At 44.5% G+C, this 12398-nt stretch overlaps 1 protein-coding gene across 6 annotated transcripts in view; it reads right to left on the minus strand.

Moving 5' to 3' along the window:
* Positions 1-4465: 4465 nt before the first annotated feature.
* Positions 4466-12398, minus strand: part of LOC132397131 (proline-rich protein 5-like) — a 128561-nt gene continuing 120628 nt past the window's right edge. For all 6 annotated transcript variants that reach the window (XM_059975468.1, XM_059975467.1, XM_059975469.1 and 3 more), the window contains one exon: positions 4466-5737. In XM_059975468.1, the coding sequence (XP_059831451.1) occupies positions 5352-5737 (386 nt within the window). In that variant the 3' untranslated portion in view covers positions 4466-5351. The remainder of the gene's footprint in view (positions 5738-12398) is intronic.

The following is a 12398-nucleotide window of genomic DNA, read 5'->3' on the forward strand; positions in this document are numbered from 1 at the left end:
CATCAAAGGTTATACTTTGTATTGAAAGGACAGGCAGGAAGTCATAGGCGGTGGTATGGCTCTGTTGTTAAGAGATGGAATTATATCTTTAGAAAGAGGTGACATAGGGTCAGAGAATGTCGAATCTTTGTGTGTGGAGATGAGAAACTGCAAGGATAAAAGACATATGGGAATCATATAAAGGCCTCCCAGCAGTAGCTGAGATGTGGGCAAGTCACGAACAAGAGAAAATCTGCAGGTGCTGGAAATCCAAGCAACACACACAAAATGCTGGAGGAACTCGGTAGGCCAGACAGCATCTATGGAAAAAGTACAGTTGAGGTTTCAGGCTGAAACCCTTCAGCAGGACTGGAGAAAAAAAAAAGCTGAGGAGTAGATTTGAAAGATGTGAAGAGGGGAGAGAGAAATGCCAGGTGATAGGTGAAATTTGGAGGGGGAGGGATGAAGCAAAGAGCCAGAAAGATGATTGGTGAAAGAGAAGGTCATTGAAGAAGGAAGAAAAGGGGGGGGGGGGGAGGAGCACCTGAGGGAGGCAGTGAACATGCCTCCTCTGCCCCCTTCACCATTTCCCATCCCCATGTTCCTCTTTCATGTTATCTCTTTAGTGACCCCCCACCTCCCCAGGAAAGGGCATATAAGGTAGCAAAAGTGAGTGGGAAGTTGGATGATAGGAAGCTTTTAAAATCCAACAAAAGACAACTAAAAAATCTCTAAGAAGGGAAAAGATGAAATATGAAAAGATGAAACTAACAGATAATATAAAGCAGAATATTAAAAGCTTTTTCATTTATATAAAGAATAAAAGGGAGGTGAGAGTTGGTATTGGGCCAATGGAAAATGATGCTGGTGAGGTAGTAATGGGGGACAAAGAAATGGCAGATGAACTTAATAAGTACTTTGCTTCAGTCCTTATTGTGGATGACACTAGCTGTATGCCCAAGGTCCATGAGTATCAGGGAGCAGGAGTGAGTGCCATTGCTATTACAAGGGGGAAAAAGTGCTAGGCAACCTGAAAGAAATTAAGATGGATAAGTCACCTGGACCAGATAGACTACATCCTAGAGTCCTGAGAGCGGTTGCTGAACAGATAACAGATCTCTCAAGAATCACTTGACTCTGGCGTGGTCCCAGAGGACTGCAAGTATACACTCCATTCTTTAAGAAGGGAGGAAGACAAAAGAGAGGAAATTGTAGGCCAGTTAGCCTAACCTCAGAGGTTGGGAAATTGTTGGTCCATTATTAAGGATGAGCTTTTGGGGTACTTGGAGATTAATGATAAAATAAGTCAAATTCGGTATGGTTGCCTGACAAATCTGTTAGACAGGGTGGACAAAGGAGAGGCAGAGGCATTGGATGTTTCAGAAGGCATTTATTAAGGTGCCTCACTTGAGGCTGCTTAACCAGATAAAATTCTATGGTGTTACAGGAAATATACTGGCAGGAATGGCTGACAGGCAGGAGGCAGTGAGTGGGAATAAAGGGGCCCTATTCTGGTTGGCTGCCAGTGACTAGTGGTGTTCCTCAGTGGTCAGTATTGGGACCACTAATTTTCACATTGTTTGTCAATGATTCAGATAATGGAATTGATGGATTTGTGGCAAAGTTTGTGGATGATACGAAGATAGGTGGAGGGCTAGGCAGTACTGAGGCAATAAAATTGATTGAAGGACTTAGACAAATTGGAAGAATAGGCAAACCGTGGCAGATGGAATAGTGTTGGGAAATGTATGAATGTAGCGATGTACTACATACAGAGCTAGAGACGACACGCAGTCGGAAAGTTGTTTCGAGACTAGTTTATTCAAACTTCACAGCGCTGGCATTTAATTCCCTAGCGCCCGCCCTCTCCGGGCGGAAATGACGTCAGAGGTGCATCACCAAAGTCTCCCCCCGCGTGCTGGCTATTTGTGAGTCAGTTCGCCTGCGCAGAAAGTGGGTCGCCACATGATAATACATTTTGGTAAAAGGAACAATAGTGCAGTCTGTTTTCTAAATGGGGAGAAGGTTCAAACATCAGAGGTGCAGAGGGACTTGGGAGTCCTTGTGGAAGACCCCCAGAAGGTTAACTCACAGGTTGCGTCTGTGGTAAAGAAGGCAAATGCAATGTTGGCATTTCAAGGGTAATAGGATATAAAAACAAGGAGATAATGTTGAGGGTTTTTAAGACCACACGGAGTATTGTCAACAGTTTTGGGCCCCATATCTCAGAAAGGATGTATTGTCATTGGTTGTAGATGGGTCATATTCTGCATGGAGGTCGGTGACCAGTGGTGTGCCTCAGGGATCTGTTCTGGGACCCCCTACTCTTCGTGATTTTTATAAATGATCTGGATGAGGAAGTGGAGGGATGGGTTAGTAAGTTTGCTGATGACACAAAGGTTGGGGGTGTTGTGGATAGTGTGGAGGGCTGTCAGAGGTTACAGTGGGACATTGATAGGATGTAAAACTGGGCTGAGAAGTGGCAGATGGAGTTCAACCCAGGTAAGTGTGAGGTGGTTCATTTTGGTAGGTCAAATATGATGGCAGAATATAGTATTAATGGTAAGACTCTTGGCAGGGTGGAGGATCAGAGGAATCTTGGGGTCTGAGTCCATAGGACACTCTAAGCTGCTGCGCAGGTCGACTGTGGTTAAGAAGGCATACGGTGCATTGGCCTTAATCAATCGTGGGATTGAGTTCAAGAGCTGAGAGGTAATGTTGCAGCAATATAGGTCCCTGGTCAGACCCCACTTGGAGTACTGTGCTCAGTTCTGGTCACCTAACTATAGGAAGGATATAGAAACCATAGAAAGGGTGCAGAGAAGATTTACAAGGATGTTGCCTGGATTGGGGAGCATACTTTATGAGAATAGGTTGAGTGAACTCGGCCTTCTTTTCCTTGGAGCAATAGAGGATGAGAGGTGACCTGATAGAGGTGTATAAGATGATGAGAGGCATTAATCATGTGTTAGTCAGAGGCTTTCTCCCAGGGCTGAGGTGGCTAGTGCACGAGGGCACAGGTTTAAGGTGCCTGGGAGTAGGTACAGTGGAGATGTCAGGGGTAAGTTTTTTACTCAGAGAGTGGTGAGTGTGTGGAATGGGCTGTCAGCAATGGTGGTGGAGGCAGATACTATAGGGTCTTTTAAGAGACTCCTGGATGGGTACATGGAGCTCAGAAAAATTGAGGGCTATGGATAGGGCCTAGGTAATTTCTAAGGTAGGGACATGTTCAGCACAGCTTTGTGGGCTGAAGGACCTGTATTGTGCTGTAGGTTTTCTATGTATATTTTTAACCAAAGAGTGGTGAATCTGTGGAATGCTCTGCCACAGACTGCAGGCCAAGTCATCAAGTCTATTCAAAGTGGAGGTTGATCGATTCTGGATTGGTTGGGATATCAAGGGATTTGGTGAGGGGGCAGGTATAGGGTCGAATGGGATCTGGGATCAGCCATGATGAAATGGGTGAGTGGGCTCGATGGGCTGAATGGCCTAATTTGCTCCTTTGTTTTATGGTCTAAATAAAGCAACTCTCTTATCTCAACCATCTATTTTATGAATAAAAATGTTTTTTTTCTTGGAAAATGAAACTACATTGATACAGAAGTAAGGTTACTTCTGAGGAATCTAGCTATTCAAGCTGCCTGATGTGTAGAATGGGAAATTGTCTATCCCCGTGACTTGGGAGAACAGCAGCAGATTTCCCAAACTCTTCATACATTGGGAGATGAGCCTGTCAAATCAGTAAGGTTGCAGTGCTGGACATACAAAGCTCTAATGTGGGGCTTATGATAAGTAAATGCATCCTCATGCACGGTGCTGTTCTTACAGGGAATGTGAACCCATTTTCCTCACAAGTTGCTCTACATGGAGTTTACAGTGAATATGAGAGTTCTATTATTTTTCATTTCTTTATAGTATAGAAGGAGTCCATGTCACCTCCCAGTGGAATCTCATCAATCCAATTCTTCCACTAGTTACCCTGTAACTTATTGCTGTGTACTCCTATTATACTGCAATCCGTAGATTTCAACACCCATCTACACTCGGAAATTTGTGATCTGGGAGGAAACCAGAGGAACTTTTGGGGGTTGGGGGGGACCCAGACAGTCAGTTAGTCAGACTCTCTGTGTCTGTCTGTCTCTCTCTCTCTCTCTCTCACACACACACACACACACACTCTGTGAGGCAGCACCCTTACTGATTTGCACCACTCTGTACTCTGTCTGGTGTTTCTGGTGAACTTGAGCACATTTGCTGCATCTGTTGCACTGTGCAGTTGGTGGGTGTGAGTGTCGAGCTCTCATTTTTCTGACTACCCGTGGTGCTTAGTTTATTTCCGTCTTCCACTGCCCAAACGCTTTAATGTTCTCTTCTCTTCATACAGATCTGCCACAGTATGCTATCTGTAGCTCAACCCCCTTTCTCTTTCTACTAATTCAGAACCGCTACAGATTACTCACTTTTAACAAAGATAGTCCGTGATTTATTTGGTAAAAATGAGAAAAATAACTTGCTTGTTCTAGATGACATAACATCAAGTTTGAAGGAAGTTTCTGTGTAAACTGTTCAGTATGCTTGGTTAAATGCCACCAGCTTAAAGCCCCTGTTGAGAGGCGAATTAACTGATTTTAAATTCTGTTCTGTTCAACAAGGGCCCACAGTTTAGAAACTCTTGCTGTGTTCTCAGTGCCCTATTTCACTGATTGGTATTCGCTTTGCAGCACACACATGCATTCAAGCTTGTTCTGCTTTCTTGCAAGTTTAACATTGCTCCTGAACTTCTTACACACAAAAAGAGAGAACATCCATTTATAATGAAAGAGGAAAATATTGTATTTCATCACAGACAGTACACAGTGAAAATCTTGTCTGAAGTTTCGTAGCTATCTTCATTTGAGAGAAACAGTTCGAAATTACTTCTAAAATGTCTTCAGTAAAAGGCAGACTGGCAGTGAATAGAACGGACGGTCAGTCTGGGCAGTTCTCTGTCATAAACCAGTGGCTTGTGGTGAGACAGAACTGACGTCCAGTATTTAAACAATGCTGCCAGCATGGTGCAATCTCAGGTTTTAGAGTCCAGGACTTCTCTGAGTTATAACATTAGTGCAAACTTACTGCTACTGGGTGTTCTTTCACCAGGGCACCTGGAGCAGGATGTTCCAGCATAACAAATGCACTCATCCTTCCTGCTGGGCTGTTATTTCAGTTCTGAGGTATCTGCAGTTGTTACAGTGAAGGCTCTGGTTTAAGGATCATTCAGTACACATAAGCAGCTTGAATTAGACTTTCTTGGTGAGGGACACCCCCTAAATCAATTTAGGCAGATTATGGAATTATTTCTTCCTGTAAATGCTAACAAGGTGCCTTAGCAATTACTTTGAGATTGAACCAAGCGCTGTACGCTTCATATCCAAAGTCTTCTCTGGCGAAAGGTTCATAAACTCGGACTCAATTTCCGGGACGTTGAGCCCACTGGAATAGTGTTTGTGATTAAGGTTGGGTTGTGTCAGTAGACGCTTGTCTTCAGAGTTTGCTTCCTCCCGCAGACTAGGATGCAGCATGGAGCTCATCGCCAAGAGCTGGAGCTCAGTGGGGGCATTGGCCACTGTGTGACGTCGTAGGCTCCCACATTTCTCCAAGTAAGTCTCGCCCTCCTGCTCGATTAAAGGAGTCAGCATAGTCTCATTGGATGCAGTTACTTCACACACATCAGTTAAAGCATCAACTGCCTTTGATTTTGGGCCTGCAAATCTTCGATCTGGAAGGAAAAATGATGGCTATTAGTCATTATAGGCATGGTGATATCATTCATTTGTTATGTGTCCTGTCGTATGACATGGACAATTGTGGTCCTTCCATGACCATCATTGTTCTTGGCAAACTTTTCTACAGAAGAGGTTTGCCATGCCACCTTCTGGGCAGTGTCTTTACAAGACAGGTGACCCCAGCCATTATCAATACTCTGATATTGTCTGCCTGGTGTCAGTGGTCACATAACAAGGACTTGTGATATGCGCCGGCTGCTCATACGACCATGCTCCACCTTCTCCCTTGGCTTCACGTGACCCTGATCGGGGGCTAAGCAGGTGCTACACCTTGCCCAAGGGTGAGCTGGCAGGCTCGTGGAGGGAAGGAGTGCCTTACACCCCCTTTGGTAGAGTTGTAGCTCCACCCCGCCACCCACAAGTGATACAGAGCTTGTATAACAGTTTGGTCCCATCACCCAGAGAACATATGTGCACAGCTGGTAGTTCCAGTAATCTAGGTTCAAATCTGACTGTGTGGAGTTTGCACGCTCTTCCTCTATGCTCCAGTCTCCTTCTGTTTCCCTGTACGTGGGAGGTGTTTGGTGGGAATGTGGGAGATGAAAAACATGGGAGTACCTAGTATTAATGCTTAAAGATTATCATGCACTCAGTGGTTTGGAAGTCCACTTTCCCTGCTGTATTGTTCTATGATTATATTTAAAACCCTGCAGGGGAATTCGAATTTATTCCTAAAAATATGTAAATTAAAAAAAAACTGATATCTGTGAAAGTAGTCTTGAAGCTGTCAAGGTATCATGTGATCTGGCTAGGGGGGCCAGGGGGTAGTCATGTCTGAAAAGGGCAGAGGTCACCGACTTCCATTAGTGCCCTTTCAAACATAGCACTACTGTGCTTACCCTGAAAAGTCACATCACTTAACGTGGTGTAGATATTTGTCCAGTGGCCCTGAACTTAAGGGAGAAGTAATACTAAGCAGCTGATGGTGGAATCAAACAAAGGGAAGAGAAATTAAACGTGAGAGGACGGAAAGAACGGCTGGAAGGACTCAGCGGGCTGAGCAGCACCCGTGGAGGCAGATGGCCGGTTAACGTTTCAGGTCATGACACAGGGTCTCCGGTCGAAACGCTGATCGTCCCTTCACTCCTGCTGCACAGCTGAGTTCTTCCAACAGTTTTTTTTAAGATGCGGATTCCAGCAGCTACAGTCTCCGTGTCTCTAAGGAATGACCACATTGTTTTCTGTGCAGTAAAGACTGTAATTCACCCTCTAATAGCTTCCTGGGTTTGAGGTTTGGTTACATTTGTTTTAGCTCTAGAACTCATCTGAAACACGAAGGATGGCTCAAGATCAAGTGCAGTTTCTGCTCAACAAAAACAAGGCTTCATGATCTTGTCGTCCAAGCCATATTGTACCAGAAGCCAGTCATGCCAACATGAATCACTGCTCCATTAACAGTGCTCTAGTCCAACAGCACTAACATTAAGTTGCTTTTTCTCTGAGAATTATGTCACAAACAGCCATCTTTTTGTCTACTTTTGTGCTTACTGTCTACTAGGACTCAGCACAGACCCAATGTCATTAAGTTTATAAGATTAATCTCAATATAAGTAGCAAATGGTTATGTACGTATATTTAAAAAGTCATTTTTAGTTATTCAATATTGAGTTATCCACACTTCATAGATGATAATTGAAATGTGGAGCTGAAGGTGGCGCTAGAGGATGACTTCTCCCAGCTCATCAGTGAAAGAGTTACATTCTTCCTGTTTAATGTCTCTATTTTCCTTTTCAGGGTGGTTGGGGCCCTATGGGGGTCTTTGATCTTCAGTGACACTCAAAAACGACAGTGTGTCCCGTTCTTGGAGCTTACTGATCGGCCACGTTTCGGTGTGTCCAGGTTTGGGTGACCTCGGGGCCTATGGAAACAAATACTGGCCGGTGTCGCGCACTGAAGCATAGTGGGAGCCGGAACATGGAAGACAGCGAGAGTGGCTGTCAGGGTTATCTGCACTCGGTAATCGACTTGCTGAATCTCGAGTTGGAGCACTTGAAATTAAAAGCAACACTTCAGACTGACTGCAAATAGTGACTGTCGTCTCTCCTGTCACTGAAGAAGGGGTGATATCAATTTCTCCCCGTTAGTGAGAGAGAGAGTGCCTGTGGGATGTCGAAATGTTGAAGTGAACTGTTAGTTTTTGATGTACTGTAGACCATGGCCTCTCTTTGGGGGCTGTGTTGTTGCTGGCATGGTGGGGGATGGGGTGCTGAAGCTTTATGCTAGGATAAGTGGGAGGGTGTTGATGCTGTTTGTACATGGGGGCAGGGGGTTTTGGGGTTCTTGTGTATACTTTTTATTCTTTAAGAGACTACTAGACGTATATGGAGGAATTTAAGGTGGAGGGTTATATGGGAGGCAGGGTTTAAGGGTCGGCACAACATTGTGGGCCGAATGGCCTGTGCTGTGCTGTATTGTTCTTTTGTTCTTTATTTTTCTGTCATTCATTCTTTGGGTTTTTTTTCTTCTGTTTCGAGGATATCTGTGAGAGTAAGAATTTTAGGTTGTATATTGTATACATTCTCTGATAATAATAAGACTATTGAACTAAACATGAATTCAACAGAGTTTTAAAAGTCACCCCCAAATATCCATAGGAGTGACTTTTTACTGTGGGGCGGCACAGTTGTGTAGTGGTTAGCACTACACTTTACAGTACAGGCAACCCGGGTTCAATTCCCACTGAGGTCTGTAAGAGTTCTCCCCGAGACCCCGTGGGTTTCTTCCCACAGTCTGGTTGGTAGGTTAATCGGACATTATAAATTGTCCTGTGAGCAGATTGAATTGGGGGTTGCTGGGTGGCAGGGCTCGAAGGGCTTATTCCACTCTGCATCTCAATCAATAAATAAATTACATATACTGTATATCAAGGAAGAGTGTGAACATGATTGGCCAGTATTGGTGTGGCTTTGCTTGAGTTAAAATTGTAGTCTCTCACCTTTATGTCCTAAGGTAGAGTCATACAGGAAATTGCCCTACAGCCCACACACTGTAGTACCCATTTACATTAATCCTAAACTAATCTCATTTGACACTTCCTACTCTATCATCAACTGACTCACTACACACTTGGGGCAGTTAACAGTAGGTAATTAACATACCATTCGTCGTGTCTCTGCGATGTGGGAACATCTATAAAAACTTATGTGGTCACAGGGAGAGTGTGAAAACTTCACACGGACAAGAACAGAGGTTGGGAGTAAACACATGTCCCTATAGCACTGCCTTTATTAGCTGCATTGCTGTGTGAGGTCCCATTGCTTGCGGATGGTCAGCAGCCGTTGTGTGTCAGACAAAACAAACCACATTACACAGCAGGTGAAGAGTGCGTTTTCTATTCAGTGCTGCAAGCTAACATCACAGAAAAATGAGAACAAAGACATGGCTTCAGATCAAACAACATGCACAAAATATTGAAGGAACTTGGCAGGTCAGACGGCATCTACGGAGAGGAATAAACAACCAGCGTTTTGGGCCAAGACTCTTCATCGGCAGAGATAGATATGATTCTGTGAAACTCTTAAGGCAGGAACGCAATGGCCGATTGATGGGAGGGATAGAATAGGCCAACAGAGATATGAGCTGGGGCTGAGACACTTCAGACTGTGGAGTATAGCTCTGGAGATCCAGAATTCAGAGCAGGATCCCAAGGTGCAAGTGCAGTGGAGGAAATTAACTGGGGTGGTATTAAGACAGATAGCAAAGTTAGTGGTTCTGTTCAGATGGAAAGCCATCAGCCAGAAATACTAACCCTGTTTTTTCCTCCACGGATGCTGCCTGTTAAGGATAGCTGTGAAGATTACATTTAACAAATAAGGTCAGTGAGGCTGACTGACATTTGAGTTCAGATGGAAAGAGAAAGGGTTAAAATTATGCAACATCTCAAAGTTATTTAAAGCCCGACATGACCAAATAAATTACTTCTGATAAGTGATGGGAGCTGTTGGATTAGAACTCCCACAGACAGCGATGAGGTAGTCAAGCCCAACTTTAATCAGCACACTTGCAATGCACTTCCCACCAGCGGAAGAGCCTTGAATGAGGGGACATAGTTTCACAATCTGCAGATGGTAATTTACAACTGGCATTTAACCATTTCTTCTTGTAGAGATTAGTGAGTCTCTACCCCAGTGAATTGTAAATGCCAGGTCATTGAAGGTATTGAAAGAGCAGCTAAATAAATTTTTGTTAGATCGGGGAATTGAGAGTTATGTGGGACTGGTACAAGAATGGGACAGTAAGAATACTAAATGACAGAGCAGGCTTGAGGCCTACTCCTGCTCCTATTTTCTTGTGTGGACCCATCAACATTTGACTGGGGAAGTTCTGACTCTGCAGCTCTGTTGTCCTCAGTCCTACCTACCAGCTGCCACTTGTAGATGATGTCCAGCAGAGATCCCACCAGATATTGGCTGTGACCGGAACTATCAAAAGATCATGGTCAAGGTGAGGCTACAGCCAGCTCATGAAGAGAAAGCAGCTCCTGGATCTTGAACTAGCTGAAGATAACCCTCTTTGGGACAGGGACACCTCCCATTGATACACACACATTCTGTGTAACATCCTTTACAACGTCAGTCATCTGTGACCAGTCCAAACCATCTGAACATGGGCTTTGAAATAGCAGTCACATTTACAGTACATTCCCTGGGCTTGCCCCTACAACCTATTGACTCAGGGGCAGGTGTGCCAAGCTGACACGTGAGTGTGGAATGGTGGAGGGATGAAGGAACACACTCTTGGTATCTGGATTGCCAGCGTTAAGGGTCAGGATTGAACCAAAAACTGTTCAGGTTCCGATTTGCTTGAACAATAATCTGGGGAAGACTAAGAATTAAAAGCCTGTCAGACTAGTGTGAAGTAAAAAAATTAGGCTTCATGCTTATGATGGTGATTTGTAGGAATTTTCTTAATTCATGTTGCAGCAAAGTGAATGACATTTAGAGAAGTTAATCCTTGGCCTACACATAGACAGCAAGGAAAGAAACTTTACATTGTGACTGCCTAAGAAACAGGATCTCAGAACCCGTCCAGACAGTCAAATACTTTTGAAATGTAGTCACGGTGTTAAGCCCCACAAGCAAGCAATGAGATAATAACTCGAGCATCTCAAATGTGATGCTTTAGTGACATAATTAGAGAGAATAAATAAGGCAAGACACACTAATGATGTCTCTAACCTGATGGAGGTTTTCTCCAGCCAAATAGCATGAATATCAATTTTTCCTTCTGGTAAACAAATTCCCCCCCCCCACTTCTATTCCCCATTCTAACCTTTTACTTCTCCTCTGCCTATTACTTCACCCTGGGTCCCCTCCTCCTTCCTTTCCCTATGGTCCACATTCCTCTCCTATCAGATTCCTTCCTCTCCAGCCCTTTACCTTTCTCATCCAATCACCTTCCAAATAGCATCTTTCCTTCCCCCCACTTCTTTATTTTGGCATCTTCCCTCTTCCTTCTCGGTCCGAAAGAAGGGTTGGCCTGAAGTGTCAACCGTCTATTCATTTCCAAAGATGCTGCCTGACCTGCTGAGTTCCTCTAGCATTTCATGTGTGACACTAAGGATGTCTCCCCTATTCTTTTTATTTACCTATGAGCATCAACAGTGTCTCCAGTAAACATCATGGCCAAGACATGGCACATTCAACAGTGCAGCACTCCCTCAGCACTGCACTGGATAAGATGTCCTTTATCTGGAATGAAAGCTTTAGCTCCTGCCTCAGAGCTGAACATGATACCCACTGGGGCAAGGCTGACCTGGACATTGCTAATTGCCTTTGGAGAAAGATGATGGGGGGGGGGGGGAATGAAGAAGGTGGCTAACAAGGAATAAAGACTTTGGGAACACCAGAAGTTGTAGCATGAAGTGGGAGTGGAAACTGTTGGAGCAAATGTCAATGCCCGCAAATTTGAATGAGCAGTTTGGTAGACACTGGAGAGCAGAAGATGGTGGAAGTGAGTCGCAGCTTTGACCACACCAAGTCTGTAACCTGGAGTGACTGCACAGGGCAATGGAGATAAAATGGCAGGGAGGAAGGCATGGGTTGAAGAGGGGGAATTGTCTGACTTTCTACAGCCAGACAAGGACATGGGGATAACATTAGGAACAAAAAAAAAGTGCCTCCGGAGAGGACCACAAACTTCTCGTAGTGTTTGGAGGCTTCTGTGCCTCAATGACCCAGAGTGCTATATTGGCTGGAGTCAGCTTTGGCTCTTGGTAAGGTCACCCATGCCAAACAGGTCAAAGGGTAAAGGCCAGACTAAGAGTGGTCCACTAGTCCTCCAGGTCTGAGGGTTCAGCTCAGGGTTAACAACCCTGACTGGTCAAAAAAAATTGTTATGGAAACGTCACTGAAAAATCCTTCCATATTTGTGTGCGGTTGAGGCCCCTGAACCACACCTGGGACACAATAGAGAAGATGGCCAGGGACGGACAGAGAGAGAGGACCTTCATTGCTGCCCTAAATGCCAGCAGCATAACTTACTTGCATAAGTAAGCATGCCTACTTACAGCATGCGGTAAGTAAGTTGTAATAAGTGCTCAACTGGAAAGTGATTATTGGATGAAATGTTACATCATTGTGAAGCCGGGGGAGG

This window comes from Hypanus sabinus, chromosome 7 (genome assembly GCF_030144855.1).
Source record: "Hypanus sabinus isolate sHypSab1 chromosome 7, sHypSab1.hap1, whole genome shotgun sequence".
In the NCBI taxonomy this organism is placed as follows: Eukaryota; Metazoa; Chordata; class Chondrichthyes; order Myliobatiformes; family Dasyatidae; genus Hypanus; species Hypanus sabinus.